Source organism: Panthera tigris, chromosome B3, assembly GCF_018350195.1.
Source record: "Panthera tigris isolate Pti1 chromosome B3, P.tigris_Pti1_mat1.1, whole genome shotgun sequence".
Taxonomy (NCBI): domain Eukaryota; kingdom Metazoa; phylum Chordata; class Mammalia; order Carnivora; family Felidae; genus Panthera; species Panthera tigris.
The window spans coordinates 38,834,293-38,854,041 of record NC_056665.1 but is presented as its reverse complement, the minus strand read 5'-3'; the positions used below and the strand labels follow the sequence as shown (position 1 = coordinate 38,854,041).

At 40.2% G+C, this 19,749-nt stretch overlaps 1 protein-coding gene and 1 non-coding gene across 4 annotated transcripts; both read right to left on the bottom strand.

Annotated features, from left to right (window-relative positions):
• Positions 1–225: 225 nt before the first annotated feature.
• On the bottom strand, positions 226–19,462 carry TIPIN (TIMELESS interacting protein). Of its 3 annotated transcripts, none has more exons than XM_042988591.1 (8): positions 19,386–19,462; positions 16,260–16,397; positions 16,057–16,135; positions 15,560–15,635; positions 10,051–10,173; positions 9,753–9,816; positions 3,184–3,390; positions 226–1,343 (listed from the first exon to the last, which is right to left on the bottom strand). In XM_042988591.1, exons 2-8 carry the CDS (start codon positions 16,387–16,389, stop codon positions 1,153–1,155), a joined length of 870 nt encoding a protein of 289 aa, XP_042844525.1. In that variant the 5' UTR covers positions 16,390–16,397; positions 19,386–19,462; the 3' UTR covers positions 226–1,152. The 3 variants fall into 3 exon arrangements, with proteins under 3 accessions (XP_042844525.1, XP_007084589.2, XP_015394120.2); XM_007084527.3 differs by lacking the exon at positions 19,386–19,462 and adding an exon at positions 17,326–17,459; XM_015538634.2 differs by lacking the exon at positions 19,386–19,462 and adding an exon at positions 16,997–17,206.
• Positions 8,730–8,865, bottom strand: LOC122239984. The gene has a single exon (XR_006219369.1).
• Positions 19,463–19,749: the final 287 nt, after the last annotated feature.

Here is a 19,749-nt window from a genome sequence, read left to right as displayed (position 1 = left end):
TTCTCTCTGCCCCTCCCCCACTTGAACTCTCTCCCTCAAAAAATAAACATTTAAAAAAAATTTTTTTAGGGGTACCTGGGTGGCTCAGTTAGTTAAGTGGCCGACTCTTGGTTTCAGCTCAGGTCATGATCTCAGTTTGTGATACGGAGGAGCCCTGCATGGGGCTCTGCCCTTACAGCATGGGGCCTGCTTGGGATTCTCTCCCACACCTCTCTGTGCCCCTCCCCAGCTCATGCTCTCTCAAAATAAATAAACCTAAAAAAAATAATCATAAACTTGGTTATCAACATGGTACCTTATCTGTAACTTACCCTCTATCAAGCTGATAAACTCAGGCAGGAAAAACTCCAATTGGGTCTACCTACCATCTGGTCCTAACACTTGTAGCCTCATATTTGCCATGCCTCAGTCTTCCTTATTTTCTAGATTTTCATTTCTGTATCATTATTGGACATGTTCTTCTCAATCCCTGGACTCTCATCCACCAACTCAAAGGTGTCCTGTGAGTCCTCCCTAGGTGCTATGTGTTCCCCATGATACTTTGCAAGTTTCTCTCCCACCAGTTGTTAAGGTACCAAGGAGCACTGGAACTTCCCTATCACCCACGCAGGCCAGACAATATGTCAGCCTTTCATGTGATGCTTTAAGTATTAAAGTGACTCCTCAAAATATACATAAGCACATATAAAACTTTAAACATTTTACCAGAAGTGTACATTGCAGAACTAAACAGCAATGAGAAACTTTCATAAAGCCTTTAGAGACAATTTGTAAGATTTCTATTTCTTTTTTAAAGACATTAATATTCATTATATATTTACATCTTAAAAACACCCAATTGTGTGAAAAGGAAACATTCAATGGCACACCAGCAGCAGAAGGTGCTTATTAACTCCTAGTCGTTTTCATGTCATATCTATATAAACACTAAAGGGAATAAATCAACTCAAATAAGAAACGAGTATAATTATAATACCAGATTTTAAACAGGAATCTGTGAAAGTCTTACTACATGAGGATTTTCACACCGAGTAGACAAAATACATAGTAATCTAAAACTTAGAGGATAGCAAGTTAACAGCTTTTCTTAGTTGAGGCCTGTCCAACCTCAGTGACATTCCCAGATAAAGCATAAAGTTACCACTATACATTTTAAAAGGATTGGTCCAGTTGTGTTTTCTCTATTTTTAATTCCTCCTCTTCATTTACAGCATTGGCAGCAGCATCATTGTGTGGACTGTCGAGAATGTCTTTGTCAAATCTGTTTGATGACTCCTCCTCTTGATCTTCCCCTGTATTAACCTCTTCGATGGTCTCTGCCCCGGGTATGCTCGCTAATGAGTCTGAAAGAGAAATTACTCCTTCTAAGCACCTGATCCAATCTTACCTGATAAATACAAATCTCTCCACAAACTTACACCAGTGGAAATGAAATCTATGATCATTTTCCTAAAAACAGCCATTTTTATACATGTACAAAGTCCACTCAAAAATGCAAGTCTTGAACTCAAACCTTGAATCACAGCCAAATGCAACTATTTTCATTCAAAAATCATAACTACTAGACAATCGTTTTTAAAAATCAAATGCTCCTTGCAACTCTTGACCTTGGGGTTGAGTTCAAGCCTCAGGCTGGGGGTAGACATTACTTAAAAATAAAATCTATTAAAAATAAATAAAAATAAAAACCAAATGCTCTAAACAGCTAAATGTCAAAGTGACCTCTAGCAAAGAAAATTTAGGATCCTTGTATCTATTTGGCCAAATTTTAAAGTCATACATTATAAATAGAAGATAAACCTTAAAATGCTTATTGCCAGGTATCTTTGATAATGACAGCAAGGAACTGCCATCAGTGATAGTTGTATCTTCATGTAATTTTTCACCTGGTAGTAATAAAATATCCATTTGTAAAGCTGAAGATTAAATTCATTTTAATTGGAAAGAATGATAATGTAGTGACACAAATTTTCACTTGAGAGTTTTATTATCTTAGGTGAAACTTGTTTTATAACATGCCAACACTTAACTGTAATTCTTATTTTCCCATTTCAAAAGGAAAACTACATTGGAAACTGAAAAAGATATATGTGATCCTCCTTCGTGCATTCAAAACCAATTTTCATTATTTTTAAATATAGTTTTGACAAACTTGGTTGTCTAAGTTTCCAAACCCACAGTATATTTTAAAAACAGCAAATTTTGGGGCGCTTGGGTGGCTCAGTCAATAAGTGTCCAACTCTTGGTTTTGGCTCAGGTCACGATCTCACATTTCGTGAGTTCAAGCCCCGCATCGGGGTTCACACTGACAGTGCAGAGCCTGCTTGGGATTCTTTCTCTCCCTCTCTGCCCCTCCCCCACTAACTCTGTCTCTCAAAATAAACTTTTTTTTTTTTAAACACTTATTTATTACTGAGAGGCAGAGAGAGACAGCAAGAGTATGGGATGGGCAGAGAGAGGGGGAGACACAGAATCTGAAGCAGGCTCCAGGCTCTGAGCTGTCAGCGCAGAGCCGGACGCGGGGCTTGAACCCACAAACCGCAAGATCATGACCTGAGCCAAAGTCAGACGCTTAACCAATTGAGCCACCCAGGCACCCTGAAAAATGAATAAACTTAAAAAAATAAATTAAAAATAAAAAATAAAAACAGCAAAATTTAAGACAGTTTTAAAAAAGGGAATGCATCTGATAAGCAAACCGGCAGCTAAGTGACAAAATGCAATAAAAAGCAATTAAGGACCTATTTACGTCATAGCAAATGGCTCTGAATCCTCAAAGGGTACAGAAGGCATTTTGTATGTTTAGGAAGGTACCATAATAATTAACGTTCGTAATTATGACCCTACAGATAAAATATGTGTCACATGCCTTAAGGAGTTAGGGAAGAATATATTTTTGAAAGATTCAGAATCAAGTTTAAGTGATTAAAATAATTTTTCAAGAGGTACTCAGCTATCCAGAAAACCATCCTGGACTCCATTTATTCTTTGAAGATTCCAAATAGCTCTCACATACATACACACACGCATTGCCTCTCTCTCAGATATACATAAACTTAATATACTGTATCAGATTTTTCTATTCCTAGAGGTATTTTATTTTGGAGGTAGTAGAGAAGTTAAAATTTCTAACATGTCCCTGATATATTAATGGTAGCACATAAAACCCAGCATAAAATTTACCATTTCCGAAGGACTGACTATTACTCAGTAGCTTTGCCTGCCTTCTTTCCAAGGCCAGTTGTTTATTTCTCTCAATTCTCTGTTGTTCTTCTTCTGTTAGGCTTCTACTCGACTCAGAAGCAAACTTCTCACTTTCCAATGAGCTTGTCAAAAAGGGATCTGATTCGGTAGCAGTTACATCATGTACATTATTTTCTCTTACTTCATCTAGAGTAGAAATCAAAGTTAGTACATCCATAGTTAGAAAAAGACCTTATGCAGCTATTAGTTGAAAACCAGTTTAAAGTAACAAGATGCCAGATCTGAAGAAACAAATTTGTTTCTTCAAATTGTTCTGAGGTGTAAGAATGTTACAAATACAGATTACCCTTGAACAACATAGTAGTTAGGGGTGCCAATAGACAGCACAGTCAAAAATCCACATATAACTTTTGCCTCCCCCAAAACTTATCTGCTAATAGCCTACTGTTGAATACCAATAACAATTAACACATCTTGTCTATGTTATATGTATTACTCAATTTTTAAAGTAAGCTAGAGAAAAGACAATGTTATTAAAGGAAAACATAAACAAGAGAAAATACATGTACAGTACTGAACCACAAAAAATCTGTAAGAGGAGGGAGCACCCGGGTGGCTCAGTCGTTACATGTCCGACTCTTGGTTTCGGCTCAGGTCCTGATCTCACGATTCATGGGTTTGAGCCCCGCATTGGACTCTGCACTGACAGTGAGGAGCCTGCTTGGGATTTTCTCTCTCACTGCCCCTCCCCTGCTAGTGCTCAGTCTCCCTCTCTCAACATAAATAAACTTAAAAAAAAAGAAAAAGAAAAGAAATATAAATCTTTACAACAAAAGAACAATAAATTTTAAAAAAAGAGACCTTTTAAATCAAATGGTAATACTAGTTTAAAAATATGCAAGAAGACAAAGCAAAAGTTCTTAGTTATGATGAGAAAATATTTTCTGCTTGGGCTAATAAAAGAACTTAAAAGAATCCAAAGGATATTCTTGTTTTACATCCGACAAAAACAATTTAATAGCTTACTATAATGTCTGTATGATACACAGTAGTAATTTTATGTTGGCTAATTTTTTTAAAATATTTATTTATTTTGAGAGTGAGAGAGAGAGAGCATGCGTGTGAGGGAGGGGCAGATAGAGAGAGAGAATCCCAAGTAGGCTCCTCACTGTCCGTGCAGAGCCCAACCTGGGACTGGATCCCACAAACCATGAAATCATGATCATGATCTGAATAGAAGTCAAGAGCCGGGCACTTAACCAACTGAGCCACCCAGGTGCCCTGCCCTAAGCTAATTTTTAATAGGGTAAATAAAACTCAGACACAAAGTGAAAAGGGAGGGGTGCCAGGCTGGCTTAGTAAGTGGAGTGTGTAACTCTTGATCTCAGGGTTGTGAGTTTGAGACCCACACCGGGTGTAGAGATTACTTAAAAATAAAATCTTTCAGGGGCACCTGGGTGGCTCACTCAGTTGGGCATCTGACTCCGGCTCAGGTCATGATCTCACAGCTCATGGGTTCAAGCCCCATGTCGGGCTCTGTGCTGACAGCTCAGAGCCTGGAGCCTGCTTCAGATTCTGTGTCTCCCCCGCTCTCTCTGCCTCTCCCCTGCTTGAGCTCTGTCCCTCTCTCTCCCTAAAATAAATAAATATTAAAAAAAAATTTTTTTTTAATAAAATAAAATCTTCCAAGGGCACCTAGGTGACTCAGTCAGTTAAGTGTCTGGCTCTTGATTTCAGCTCAGGTCATGATCTCATGGTTGTGGGACTGAGCCCCACACTGGGCTCAGCATGGAATGTGGAATCTGCTTGGGATTCTTTCTCCCTCTCTCTCTGCCCCTCCCCTACTTGTACTTGTTTGCTTTCTCTCTCTCAAAATAAATAAACTTTGAAAAAAAAATAAAATCTTTAAAAAAAAAAAAGAAAAGGAATAGAAATTTAGAGATCTATGAACATATTTCCACGTGAATTTAAAAAATAACTCGGGTGCCTGGGTGGCTCAGTCTGTTAAGCACCCGACTAATAATTCAGTGCTCTCTATATTGGTCTCAATAAATTTTTTTTTTTTTTTTAAGTTTACCTATTTATTTGGAAAGGGGGAAGGAGGAGGGGAGAGGGGCAGAGAAAGAAAGAGAGGGAGGGATAGAGAGAGAGAGGGAGAGGGAGAGAGAGAATCCCAAGCAGGCTCCAAGCTGTCAGTGCAAAGTCTGATGTGGGGCTCAAACTCACAAACTATGAGATCATGACCTGAGCTGAAATCAAGAGTCAGGCACTTAACCAACTGAGCCATCCAGGTGCCCCTAGTCTTAATAAAGCTTTAAAGCCCTGTACACCAATAATCCTCAAAGTAGGATGCCCCTGAAATGATCCACAGTGGGATGGAAAGTAAATATTGTATCTTCCATTTATATTTCATTTAAGAATTAAGAAAAATTGTCGTACTGAATTCAAGACAGGCAGTGACAAATTATCATTTATCCATATGACAAGCAGTGAGTTCCACCTGTAGAAGGGTAGGAGAGCTGGGCCCTTGCTCATGTTTTGAATTTCAGCATATTGTGACACAGAGTTGATTCTGATTGCCCAGTTAAGTAAACTGTCTAGTTTTAATACAAAATGCGTAAGTGATAGCTTAAAAATATTTCTGCAAAATAATATGTAGAAGAGAAGGTAGACAGAAGATAATAGAGATACAAGCAAGAACTAAGAGAACGGCAAAGCTGACATTTCACCTTCTCCCTACATCATTCACATCACAGGGTTAAAAAAAATAACGTCCTCTGATCTGACAAGTAGACAAAAAAAATTTCCATCAAGAAGACCATTTGAAATATGAATTTACATACATTGTGCCTTGAGGTATTAGCTAATGTAGTAAAAACCATCACAACTAGCACAACATTTTAGGACAAAGATAAACCTGTACAACTATTCCAATGGTTTAAAATCATATGATATTTAATTTTACAATCCAAATCCCTTTTGAGGTTTCTTCCTTGACAGTGAAAGACAAAAAGCAACACACTTGACCTTCCAGACATGGAAAAAAAAATGCGGCCAGAAACCAAAATCCATTCCTTTGTCAGGAAATATTGATGGAAGACAGACAGAAAACATTGCTAGAGAAGTTAAGAAACAAGTATTAGAACCAACTATGCAATTTTGGGATATCTAATATGCTTCACCATCCATGGCTTACAGGATTCCAAATTAATGATAATGAAATACATATCGAACTACTGTGTTGTGGGTCATGAAAGGAAAGATCTCTTCAACAGTAAATGGCCTCTTTAATACAATGTTATGTGGAAAAACAACGGGAACATAATCACTGATGGAGCTTCAACTGATAAAAATGGGAGTAAAAAAATTAGAACCACACATGAAATTCACTCACTGCAACATTCACAGGCAAGCCGCTGTGGCAAAGAAGCTAAAGACAAATATTCAGTGTGCTACAGGATGCCATCATTTCGGCACACATCAACTACCAGATAAGCAAACATGCAACAATTATTAAAGGGAAGTAGTGCCATGGGAAAAAAAGGATAGAGGAATCAGAACTGGGGGTGGGAGTACAATTTTAATAATGCGGCTACAGAGACTTCACTGAGTTGACATCTGAGCACAGTCTGAAGGAGGTAAGAGAGCCATGCAGACTTGGGGGCGGGAAAGACAGAGGACGTGTTCAAGGCAGAGTGTAAGAGTGCAAAAGCCTTAAGACAAAAATGCGCCTAGCAGGTTGGAGGAACAGCTAGGAGGCAAGTGTTGTGGAAGCAGTGTGAGTGGGGAACTGTAAATGATACAGTCAGAGAGGCAAAAGAGGCAGGGTAAGGAATAGATACTGTAGGGCCAAGTAGGACATTATAAGGATTTTGGCTTTTGCTTTGGATGAAATAAGGAGCCACTATAGGGCTTTGAGCAGAGGAGTGATAGGACTATATGTCTCCCAAAAATATAAAAATATAACCCCTGATTTAAAACAAATTTTTTTTAACTTTTTATTTATTATTGAGAGACAGAGAGAGACAGAGCATGAGCATGGGAGGGGCAGAGAGAGGTGGAGACACAGAATCCGAAGCAGGCTCCAGGCTCTGAGCTGTCAGCACAGAGCCCGACGCGGGGCTCAAACTCACTAAACGTGAGATCATGACCTGGGCCGAAGTTGGTCACCCAACCGACTAAGCCACACAGGCGCCCCAACCCCTGGTTAATTTTTAAGAAAAATTATTGATAAAAGGTAGATGACAATTTACTTGTAAACTTCGACCAAAAATCCTTGCATTAGTGAATGGGATTGGAAAAGGGATACCAAGAGTTGTGAAGTGCGGTGTGTGATACTCTATTTCCGTTTGGATGCATCTTAATAAGGTAAAACCAAGATTGGGTGGGAAAATACTGTATCTACACCCCACCTTCAAATCATTGATCAAGTATCAGCACAAGATTTTTGGAAAAAAAAAAAACAAAACAGTAGAATATTCAATCATATTGTTCTCACTTTAAAACCTCATAATAATGTTTTGGTGAAAATAAAAATGTGCACTATTTACCATATCCATTTAACATGTATTATAAAAACAAATAAAATGCTCAAAACATGTACTGTTACAGTCCCTTATCCAAAAGATTTGGAATCTATCCTCTTAGGATACAAAGAAAACAGATACAAGGCTGTGTGATATAGGCCTCTTCTCTGTACCCAGGATTTCAGCACGCCTGTAATTCCATGACTAGTCCTGTGTTAATTTATGCCTCTGCATGAGTCCCTCTCTCCAAAATCACCTTTGCCTGGACTCTACTCCGTATCATTCAAAGGACTTGTGATACGTCCTCTGTGAATCTTTCCCCTCCCCTAGGTAAAATCAACTATGCTCTCCTTTGCACCCTACCCTGTGCCCTATTCATATTTCTAATTCTAGCACCTATCAGAACAGAGGTAGTGTTATATCTCACTCGTTCACTAGTCTGTCAGCCCATGAGCCAAGGGGTCTGAACTTATTCATCTTTATCCCTGAAACTTTAGCACACACTACGCAACTCAAAAAGTGCTGAACAATCTAACCCAGTGGTATGTGCTGTGGAATAGACTGTCGTTACTAATTCCTTTTTATTTACCAAATCCCATGCCACTGACACATACCATATGTTACCAACATATTTACAAAAAATTTTTTTAATAGTTTTTATTTATTTTTGAAGGAGAGAGAGACAGAGCATGAGCAGGGGAGGAGCAGAGAGAGGGAGACATAGAATTTGAAGCAGGCTCCAGGCTCTAAGCTGTCAGCACGGAGCCCGGTGTGGAGCTCAAACTCACCAACTGTGAGATCATGACCTGAGCCGAAATTGGACGCTTAACCGACTGAGCCACCCAGGCGCCCCGTTTTACCAAAATATTTAAATCTTGGATTATTTAAATCACAATCCTTCACATTTTTAAAAGCAGTTTATAAATAACTTTGCGGGATTCTAAATGCAGCCTGTATTTTCTACATCTATTAAAAGTTTAAAAGACAAAAATAAACAAACATGTATGGAGCCATCGCACAGAAAATCTGATAACTATACAGACCCTGTCGGCAGGAACCATATGTTTTGATGTGTGTGACTGCCTATGGTTGCATTGGACAACTAACAAATGCAATCGATACCAGGAACAGTCACATAGGTCTTACTAAAATCCTATAGACATCGTCCTTAGCTTACAATGGGGTTACATCCTGATGAGCCCACTGTAAGTTGATAATATTTTAAGTCAAAACGGATTTAATATACCTACCCTACCTTAAACATGCTCAGAACATGCACACCAGCTTAGTTAGGCAAAATCGTGTAACACAAAGTCTATTCTATAATAAAGTGCTGAATATATCATGTAATTTATTGAATACTGTACTAAAGTAGAAAACAGAATGCCTGTCAGTGTTATCAGTTGTTTACCCTCATGATCATGTGACTGACCGGGCAGTGCGGCCACCGTTGCTCAGCATGTTGCTCAGCATCACGAGAGAGTGTCCTAGCACACACCCCTAGCCCAGGAAAAAAATCAAAATCTGAAATTCTAAGTATGGCTTCTACTGAATGCCTATCACTTCTGTACCATCATACAGCTGAAAAATCATTTCAATCAAACCATTGTTAAGGACCATCTATGTACAGCATCTGTACTCTTAAGAGAAAAGTAAACTATTTCACCATCAAATTATTCTAATTCCCTAAAGCCCCTTCTTAGTTGTGTATATGTATATGAACACTCTATTTTGTCATTTATTCTCATTAACAAGCACCACAAAGGATCGATGGGTCACCACCTGACTTCTCAAAAGCTCAAGTTCTGTGGCGAAATATATTTTTACAACATCTGTTAATGGCACTGCAGTCATGTCTTTAAGAAACAAGTATTAAACAACACATACCAAGGCATCTTAATTCATTCCTATTTACTGTAATTATATACACAATATAGACGAAGAACTCAGGGCTTAATCTACCCACACCCCAACTAAATCTATTTCTAAAGCAGTATTATATTAATAAACCTATATTCTTACCATTATTATTAATAAAATCTTCATGTAAAATAGGGAGGTCAAGTCGAATTCGTTTTAAACAAGTCTGAAAATAAAAGATATTTTTATACTTTCACCAGTAACATTTGGGGGAAAATGATAATTTATTCAATTCTTAGTTTCAAAAAGGTTGTTCTTCAAATAAGTACTATTAATTTCCTTTCTCTCTACCGAGAGAGATTTGAAAATGAAAATGCAAACAGCTACTTAGCCTCAACTGAATCCATACTTGGCAGGATTTAGCATTGTGAATGATATTCATAATCATCTCCACACCTACCTGAACTTCCTTTTTACTTCCCAGGTATTCAACTCTGTCAATAAAATCCTCAAATTGCAGTTTAGGGAATAGCCTATGTGCCCAATGCTCCATGTGTCTGATTAGCGTTTTCAAGTCTTCAGCCTGGCACATAAAAATAAAAATGCTAAATAGAAGATCCATTCTCACAACTGACCTTGTCAGCAGATTTTAGAATTGAATAGTAATGCCAAAGTCACTGGTGTCATTTTATATTTATATGGTTAAGAAACTTTTGAAGAAACTTTAAGAGAAATATTTATTGAGCTTAGAGAACTGCAGTCTGAAAGAGCACTAGATACATATTTTTAAAAAAAAACAGTACGAAAACTTAATAAAAGTTAAAAGATAATCATGTGTCTTTTCAGAACTGTAAAGTAACATATGAAAATAAGCTTTAATAAAATATGTCAAGGTATCTTTTAGGAATAACTAAACAAAATGACAGGTCCCTAAATCATATATAGAAAACAAAGTATTGAGAATTCAGCACTGTGAAAATATATTCAGAAATCCCAAGGGCAAAGTACAAAGACTAGCAACAACAGTTTAAATGTTCTCAGAGCACACTACCTGTATATGAAATTTCAATTTAACATTAAAAATTTTAAATGAAAATGAAAAACAAAGTTTAATAAACTGAACTAATGAATGACAAAATTCTAAATTCCTGGTTTTACTATAAAATATTTACTTCTTCTCAATGTATTTTTTTTTTTTTAACATTTATTTATTTTTGAGAGACAGAGAGAGACAGGCAGACAGAATCCGAAGCAGGCTCCAGGCTCTGAGCTGTCAGCACACAGCCCAACGCAGGGCTCGAACTCACAAAACCATGACCCAAGCTGGAGTCAGATGCTTAACCGACTGAGCCACCCAGGTGCCCCAATAATATTTTTTTTTAATTTTTTTTAACATTTATTTACTATTGAGAGACAGAGAGACACAGAGCATGAGCAGGGAAGGGGCTGAGAGATGGAGAGACAAAGCATCTGAAGTAGGCTCCAGGCTCTGAGCTGTCAGCACAGAGCCCGATGCGGGGCTCGAACTCACAAACCCAGGTGCCCCATCCAACAGTATTTTAAAATAGAGTAGTCAGGGGTGCCCAGGTGGCTCAGTCGGTTAGGCGTCTGACTTCAGCTCAGGTCATGATCTCACAGTTCCTGGGTTCGAGCCCCGCATCGGGCTCTGTTTTTGTTTTTTAATGTTTATTTATTTTTATTATATTGTTCATTATGTCTAATTTATTATTACATATAATTGTATTATATATTTACATATACTATTTATATATTAATATTATTAATATTTATTATAATTTGTTTATTTATGACTATATCAATAATTATTGTTGTAAATAATTTATTTATATTTATATTTGAGAGAGAGAGAGAGAGAGACAGAGCGTGAACGGGGAAAGCAGCAGAGAGAGAGGGAAGACACAGGATCTGAAGTAGGCTCCAGGCTCTGGGCTGTCAGCACAGAGCCCGACGCGGGGCTTGAACTCACAAACCGTGAGATCATGACCCAAGCTGAAGTCGGTCGCTTAACTGACTGAGCCACCCAGGCGCCCCCCCACAAAAATTTTTTTTAATAAAAATAAAAAAATAAATAAAAAAAAAAAAAGAGTAGTCAAAACCACAGGCTCCGGGTCAGACTGCATAGATTCAAATCTCAATTCTACCACCCCTAGGTAAAATCAACTATGCTCTCCTCTGCACCCTACCCTGTGTGACTTTAAACAAATCACTTTACCTCTATGCCTTCTTCTTCATGTATAAAATAAGAATAATATTATACACACTTTGTAGGGTTATGAGGAATAAGTGATACAAGTAAAGTGCCTGACAAAGTATGCACTCAGATACTGGCTATTATTGTTGTTATCTGATCTTGTTTAAGAAGCCAGTGGTCAAGCCTACCAATAACTAAACATGTAATACTAAGAGCATGTGTTATCCTTCTCATTCTGATAATAAACATAAAAGGTTTCTTTTAATCCAATCACCTAAGATTATTTTCCAACTGTTGGGTGTAGCTGGTCAGTCACCTCACAATGTCATGTTAGACGGAAGGGTCACAAGAAGAGAAACACCCAAATACAGTAGGATGTCCTAAGTCATACACGGAGAAAAAAGCAGTAAGAACTCAACTTTGTGAGAAAATAAGAATTTCCAATGGCAAAGTACAGAAGACTAAATAGCATAAACTCTCAGAGCCTACCCTCACTCAGTGAAAAAACACAAAATTTTTATCCTTCAGATACTCATTTATGCTAAAAAAGTACTTATGAAAATGATGAAGACTTCATTAAATTCAAAGCACCAATTCATCATTACAACCCAAAAATTTCAACAAGGGCAATGATAGGTATGGTTTTAAGGTTTTGGTGGGATTTTTTTTGGTTTCTTTTTTTTTTAATTTTTTTAACGTTTTTTTATTTATTTTTGAGACAGAGAGAGACAGAGCATGAACAGGGGAGGAGCAGAGAGAGAGGGAGACACAGAATCGGAAGCAGGCTCCAGGCTCTGAGCCATCAGCCCAGAGCCCGACGCGGGGCTCAAACCCACGGACCGTGAGATCGTGACCTGAGCTGAAGTCAGACGCTTAACCAACTGAGCCACCCAGGCGCCCCTCTTTTTTTGCCACCCAGGCGCCCCTCTTTTTTTTTAAGTAAACGTGAGACTTTAACTCACAACCCCAAGATCGCGTCCCATGCTTCACTGACTGAGCCAGCCAGGTGTCCTTCTCTTTTTTTTTTTTGAGATGGGTATGGTTTTATTATTATTATTTTTTTGAGAGTGTTTGCACGCACATTCATGAGGGTGAGGGAGGGGCAGAGTGGGAGAGGGAGGGAGGGAGGGAGGGAGAGGGTGTGAGAGAGAGACAGAATCCTAAGCAGGCCCCAAGCCCAGCACAGAGCCCTATGCAGGGCTCAATACCCCAACCATGAGATTATGACCTGAGCCGAAATCAAGAACTGGAAGCTTAACCAACTGAGACACCCAGGCACCCCCATCCTTTTTTTGAGATGGGTATGTTTTAAAATATCCTGATTTAGGGGCGCCTGGGTGGCTCAGTCGGTTAAGCGGCTGACTTCGGCTCAGGTCATGATCTCGCGGTCCGTGAGTTCGAGCCCCGCGTCGGGCTCTGTGCTGACTGACCGCTCAGAGCCTGGAGTCTGTTTCGGATTCTGTGTCTCCCTCTCTCTGACCCTCCCCCGTTCATGCTCTGTCTCTCTCTGTCTCAAAAATAAATAAACATTAAAAAAAAAAATTAAAAAAAAAAATATCCTGATTTAGGGGAGCCTGGGTGGCTCAGTCAGTTAAGCGTGTGACTTGGGCTCACATCACGACCATGCATCTTGTGAGTTAGAGCCCCACACTGGATTCTCCACTGTCGGTGCAGAGCCAGCTCTGGATCCTGTCTCCCTCTCTCTCTGCCCCTCCCTCACTGGCACTCCCTCTCTCAGAAATACACATTTAAAAAAGATAAAATATCCTGATTTACATTTAGTTTTGTGCCAAAATAGGACACAGACTTCTACTCTCTCTTCCTATCCACTGAAGCTGAGCAAAGGTACAATTTTTCAGCCTCCCAGGTTTGAAATCTTGGGATTTTTAACTTTTAATTGAATTTATTTTTCATTGTTTATTTATTTTGAAAGAGAGAGCAAGAGAGTACAAGAGCAGGAGAGGGGGAGAGAGACTCCCAAGCACGTTCCATGCTGTCAGCACAGAGCCAGAAGTGGGGCTTGATCTCATGAACAGAGAGATCATGACCCAAGCGGAAATCAAGAGTCGGATACTTGACTGAGACACCCAGGTGCCCTGTTTTTAACTGAATTTAATTTTATTTTTCAAAGTAAGCTCTATGCTCAAGGTGGAATTTGAACTCATGACCCCAAGATCAAAAGTTACACTCTCTACAGACCGAACCAGTCAGACACCCTTCTTGGGATTTTTTTTAAGTTTTTTTAAATGTTTATTTACTTTGGGGGGGGGGGGGGAGAGGAGCAGAGAGAGAGGGAGACACAGAATCCGAAGCAGTCTTCAGGCTCTGAGCTGTCAGCACAGAGCCCGACGAGGGCCTCGAACTCATGGACCACGAGATCATGGCCTGAGCTGAAGTCACTTATTCAACCAACTGAGCCACCTAGGCACCCCGAGACTATTTTTGACTCCTTTTTTTTTTTTTTTTTTTATCTCCTTCTATCCAATTGTCTAAGGACCATATGTTGTTTCTCTCTCTACTACTGCCCTATCAGGCTATCTTTACCTTATTCATCATCAACCTGGTAGTGCAACAGCTGCCTCCTTCCAGCCTCTTCCTCTTTCCGATTATCCTGCATACCACACCAAGATGGTGCTCACTGTTGTATTAACATTACTCTAGCTGGGCTATGAAAGGGGAAGTCTAAGCTCTGCCTTTAACTATTGGCAATGGACACTAACTCTAATAAAACTCCATTTCCTTAATAACTAGATAATAGAACCAATACCTACCGAACAGGTTGAGAATTAAAGAATATATTTGAAAATACTTCATAAACTACAAAGCTTTACAAAGATATCTGCAAAAAATCGTATCTATACTGTACATGATTCAGAGAGAAGAGACTTTTGGGGCACCTGGGTGGCTCAGTCAGTTAAGCATCCAACTTTGGCTCAGGTCATGATCTCATGGTTTGTGGATTCAAGCCCCACACTGGGCTCTGTGCTGGCAGTGCAGAGCCTGCTTGGGATTCTCTCAAAATAAACAAACTTAAAAAAAAAAAGATAAGAGACTTTTTTCTAATTTTTTAATATTTATTTTTGAGAGAGAGAGAGAGAGCACGCACGAGTGTAAGAGGGACGGGGCGGGGGGGGGGGGGGCGCAGACACAGAATCTGAAGCAGGCCCCAGGCTCTGATCTGTCAGTACAGAGCCCAGTGTGGGGCTTGAACCCACAAACCATGAGATCATGACTTGAGCTAAAGTCGGACCCTTAACCAACCAAACCACCCAGGCGCCCCAGGAGACTTTTTAAACGTACATTTGGACAGTGATCGACAGTTCTTAAATGTCTTCATTTTTCAACAACTTAACTGATGCCTACTATGAATCAGGCACATATGACAAGATAAGTATCATATCTTAGGGACACGTAAGTGATTGATACAGGTAAAGTCCTTGCTCTCCTGAAACCTAAAATTTATCTTTAATGTAGACTAAGTAAATTATATTCCTAGAAATTATAAAGTATAAAATCAGAGCTTACAGACTTAGAGATGATTTTCCTAAAGCCATACAAGGGCACAAATTAGACTGTAAGACAGGTTTCTGATTCTTCAAGCAGTGCCCTTTCCACTACATCTTAGTTTCCCAAGAGATACAACGAATGATAGTATCTGTGGCACATTCTAAGACTCCTCAGAACATGGTAACGGGCCCACAGTTTTACCAATATTTGAAAAAACAAAGGTCTAAAACAAAAATCAGACATTTCTTACCTCATAGCCTTTACCTTTGAATTTTGCCTTATCAAACACATGCCGTAATGCCGGAAGCCCTCTCTCTGAAATTAATCTGTAGAGAGAAATAGGTTTTGAATTTCCAGTTTGCTAGAGCCATCAAGGAGAAAGCAAAACCGTAAGAAGAAAAAATATTATCTGCTGAACTGAAAAAATATGTCTTTAGAAAGAACTGATCCCCCCATCAGCCCAACTAAAAGTTGGTGCTTTTTTCCAAATGTTTATTTGTTTTTGAGAGAGAGCGTGAGCCAGGGAGGGGCAGAGAGAGAGGGGGACAGAGGATCAGAAGCAGGCTCTGGGCTGACAGCAGCGAGCCTGATGTAGGGCTTGAACCCATAAACTGTGAGATCACGACCTGAGCCGAAGTCAGACGGTCAACTGACTGAGCCACCCAGGTGCCCCCTAAAAGTTTTTAATATAAGGAAAAAAAAAATGTAAAGAAAAAGTATAAATGTTTAAGGAAATAGTAAATGTACCTCTGAGCATCCAGCCTGGGTATATTCCGTTTAACTGTTCTCTTTGGAGGTACAGGAACGGGCGCTCCTCTCTCTAACTCTGGTGAAATATATTAAGATTTAATATTACTTAAATAATTTAAGTCTCATTTACAAAATGTCTCATTTCAATGCTGATAGATGGATAACAGAACATGGGCACTCTTTTGAAACTCCATACAGACCTTCATCAGGTTCAGCTCCCTCACCATCTTCTCTCTGTGGAGACGCTGGAGGTGGGAAAGGAGGAAAAGTTTCATCGTCCACATGCTCATCATCTGGTAGGTCAATCACGCCATTCTGTGGTTCCAGCATCTTTTCTTCTACAAGAAAAAATAAACAGGTTTATTCATCCAAGTAATCTATTATACAGTTAAGTCCTACCTGCAGCAAAATGCACATGTTTCAGTCAGTTAAACCACATTTCAAACTCGTATCATGAAAAGAGTAGAAAGTGGTTATAGGAAAAATAGAACTGGGTTAGAAATCAAAACCGGGGCACCTGGGTGGCTCAGTCGGTTAAACGTCTGACTTCCACTCAGGTCATGATCTCATGGTTCATGAGTTCAAGCCCCACGTTGGGCTCTGTGCTGAGGGCCCAGAGCCTAGAGCCTGCTTCAGATTCTGTCTCCCTCTCTCTGTGCCCCTCCCCCACTCCATCTCGCTCTGTCTCTCAAAAATGAATAAACATTAAAAAATAAATAAATAAAAACTAAGGTTTAAAAAAAATTTTTTTTAACGTTCATTTTTGAAAGAGACAGAGTGCAAGCCTGATGCGGGGCTCAAACTCACGAACTGCGAGATCATGACCTGAGCCAAAGTCGGACGCTTAACCAACTGAGGCACCCAGGAGCCCCAAAACTGAGTTCTAATGTAGACCCTGCCGCTTAATAACTGCATGGTTTCCAGCAAATCATTTTACCTCAACTGTTGAGTCTCCCTTATCATAAAAAGATGATTTTGACTTTCCAGAGGGTTTCAAACTGTGGTCCAAATGGATATGAAATCGGCAGGGTTCAGATACCTCACCCCCACTTCAACCAGAGCAGCTTTTTAAAAAACCTGTTTACATACTGGTCTTCTAGGTAAGGTTTCCTTTGAAAGAAGAGAAATAAATAATCCTCAGGTTGGTAACTTGAAAGAATGTTTTTCAGTACCATCTAACTTGACCCCTCAGCAACGTCTCACACTTTTGATCAGTTCCTTTTTCTGGAAAAGTGTTTTCATTGACTTCTGAAACACAGTACTCACCTGTTTTTCCTCCCTCTCTGGACAGTCCTCCTGGATCTTCTGTGCAGATTCATCTTCCCCTAACCTGGTCAGTAAGCATTCAAGGCTCCATCCAAGCCTCTTCACTCATTTATGCACATTGCTTTAATAATCATTTGTAGATGGCTAATTTTTCTTTAATTTTTTTTTTTAACATTTATTTATTTTTGAGAGAGAGAGAGCATGAGCAAGCACGAGTTGGGGGGGGGGGGGGGTGGGTAGAGGGAGACACAGAATCTGAAGCAGGCTCCAGGCTCTGAGCTGTCAGCACAGAGCCCGACGCGGGGCTTGAACTCAAGGACTGAGAGATCATGACCTGAGCTGAAGTCCGACGCTTAACCAACTGAGCCACCCAGGGGCCCTAGATGGCTAATTTCTTATCTCTCTACCCTAGGCGTCAAATCTGAGCTCCAGATCCCTACTTCTCATTTTACAGCTCTTAAATTTCTCAAAAGCACCTACAACTTACCATGTACAAACCAAACTTCTAAATTTTCCCAGTTCAGTGAATGACATCTATTCAGGTATGCAAATAAGAAACTTGTAAGTCACCTTTGATACTTCCTTCCCCCATCCTACATATCCTGTCCATTTTTCTTCCTAAACATCCGTTCAGTCTTCCCATTTCTCCCTATCTCCACAACTGCTTCCCACATTTCTTGCTTGGGTTATTCGATTACTCATAACCGCTTCGGCCTTTTTCAAACCATTCTCCCTATTACACCTAGGTTGAAGCTCCGAAAACGTAAAGCCGTCACATGATCGCTTGGCTTAAATATTTAAATAGCTTCCTGCTGCGCTGAAGCTAATGATAAAACTCCAAGCCCCTGGGTGGGCACCTTCCTACTTCTCCAGCCTCACTTCATACCGCTCTGCATGCTCTTTTCTTTCAGTCCCTTGAAAGAGCCATATCCCTCAGGTCACAAGTCCTTTCCTAAAGCTGCTTCCTATCCAGAAGGCTCTTCCCAGACTCCTTATCTCTTTCAGATCTCAATTATCACCTCCTCAGATAAATCTACCCCAATTTCCCGGAATTAAATCCTCCTATAATAAGCATTCAAAATGTCACATGCCACGTGCTGCACCATTGTATCCCCAAAGCTGGTATACAGCAGGTGCTCCATATTTACTGAATGAAGGAATAAAGTTTCCAAAGCTTCCCTCAAACCGTAAAACCAGCGGAGCTACAGGATCCCTAAAGTCTCTCCAATTCTAAATTTCAATGACCACAAACACATAAACACAAAACAACGTATAAGGTTCAATAACCACAGATTTTCAAAACTGGAAAGGCAGTTAGAGGTCATGTAATCTAAAGTAGCTTCCTACCTACAATAAATATATTCAAGTTAAGTTCAATTCTAGTTAATTTTCTCTAGGAAGAAATGGGGTTCACACCTTGGAGATCAACAGGGAAGTCTGAGTTTGATGGCAGGGCACAAACTATATTAAGTGTAGCAAGAAGCAATGTTAATTGCTTGTTCATTAATATCCAAACTACAATTCGTTCCCAGGCCCTTAGGGCTCCAATGTCTAACTTCATCCAAGTTATCAAAACAGTAGAACGTGACGAAAGGGGAGTCCCACCAGACTGACTCAATGTCCTCCTTTGCTAACCACCCTAAAAACACTAAACTTTCCATCCCACCCCTCTTCTCCATCCTTCCCATCCCCGCTCCGCTAGTCTCACTTCAGTTTCATTCATGCATTCATTGCGCATTCATTCCACATTTCACAGGACGCATCCTACGTTTAGAAACCCCCGGACAGCAAGTAGCTGGCGGCGTAAAGATCGATCTGATGCACGTTCCCTCCCGCCAGAAAATGGGGTTTAACCACAAGCCGACCCGAAACGGAAACAAGTAAATGCGCCCGCCCTCCTCACCACCAGGTCGTGGGCTCTCAGTCCCGCTCAGCCCAGGTCCGTATCACAGCCTCCACACTCCCTCCCCGCGACCCCCCAAGCACCCCAGCTCCTCCACCTGCCTCGCTAGGCCGCCGCTTCCCCCAAACCCTTCCCACGCCTTTAAGCCCGCTCTCACCTCAAACGCACGGCTGTGGCTACGGCGCGGTGCTTAGCACAGCTGCCAAACCGCGTTGATCGCGAGACTCTGAAGATTTTTTTTTTTTTTTTTTCCCCCCGCGAGAAGAGGCCTTGGCGTTTGGCGCCAAATCTGCGCAGGGTTCGGGCGGAGCCTAAGGGACCCACCTCCTCCAGGCCCCGCCCACCCATGTCCGTCCCCGCCTTTCCTGGGTCCCGCCCTTCCACCGCTTCCGCCCCTCCTTAATTCCTCACGGGAAATGAAATTTATTTGCATAAAGCTCATTGTGTTATGCTCTAAGCCCTTTAGACTTTGGAGAAAGGCCTCAGTTTTCTAGAAAACTGGCTTGTGGATGGAGTAGAAA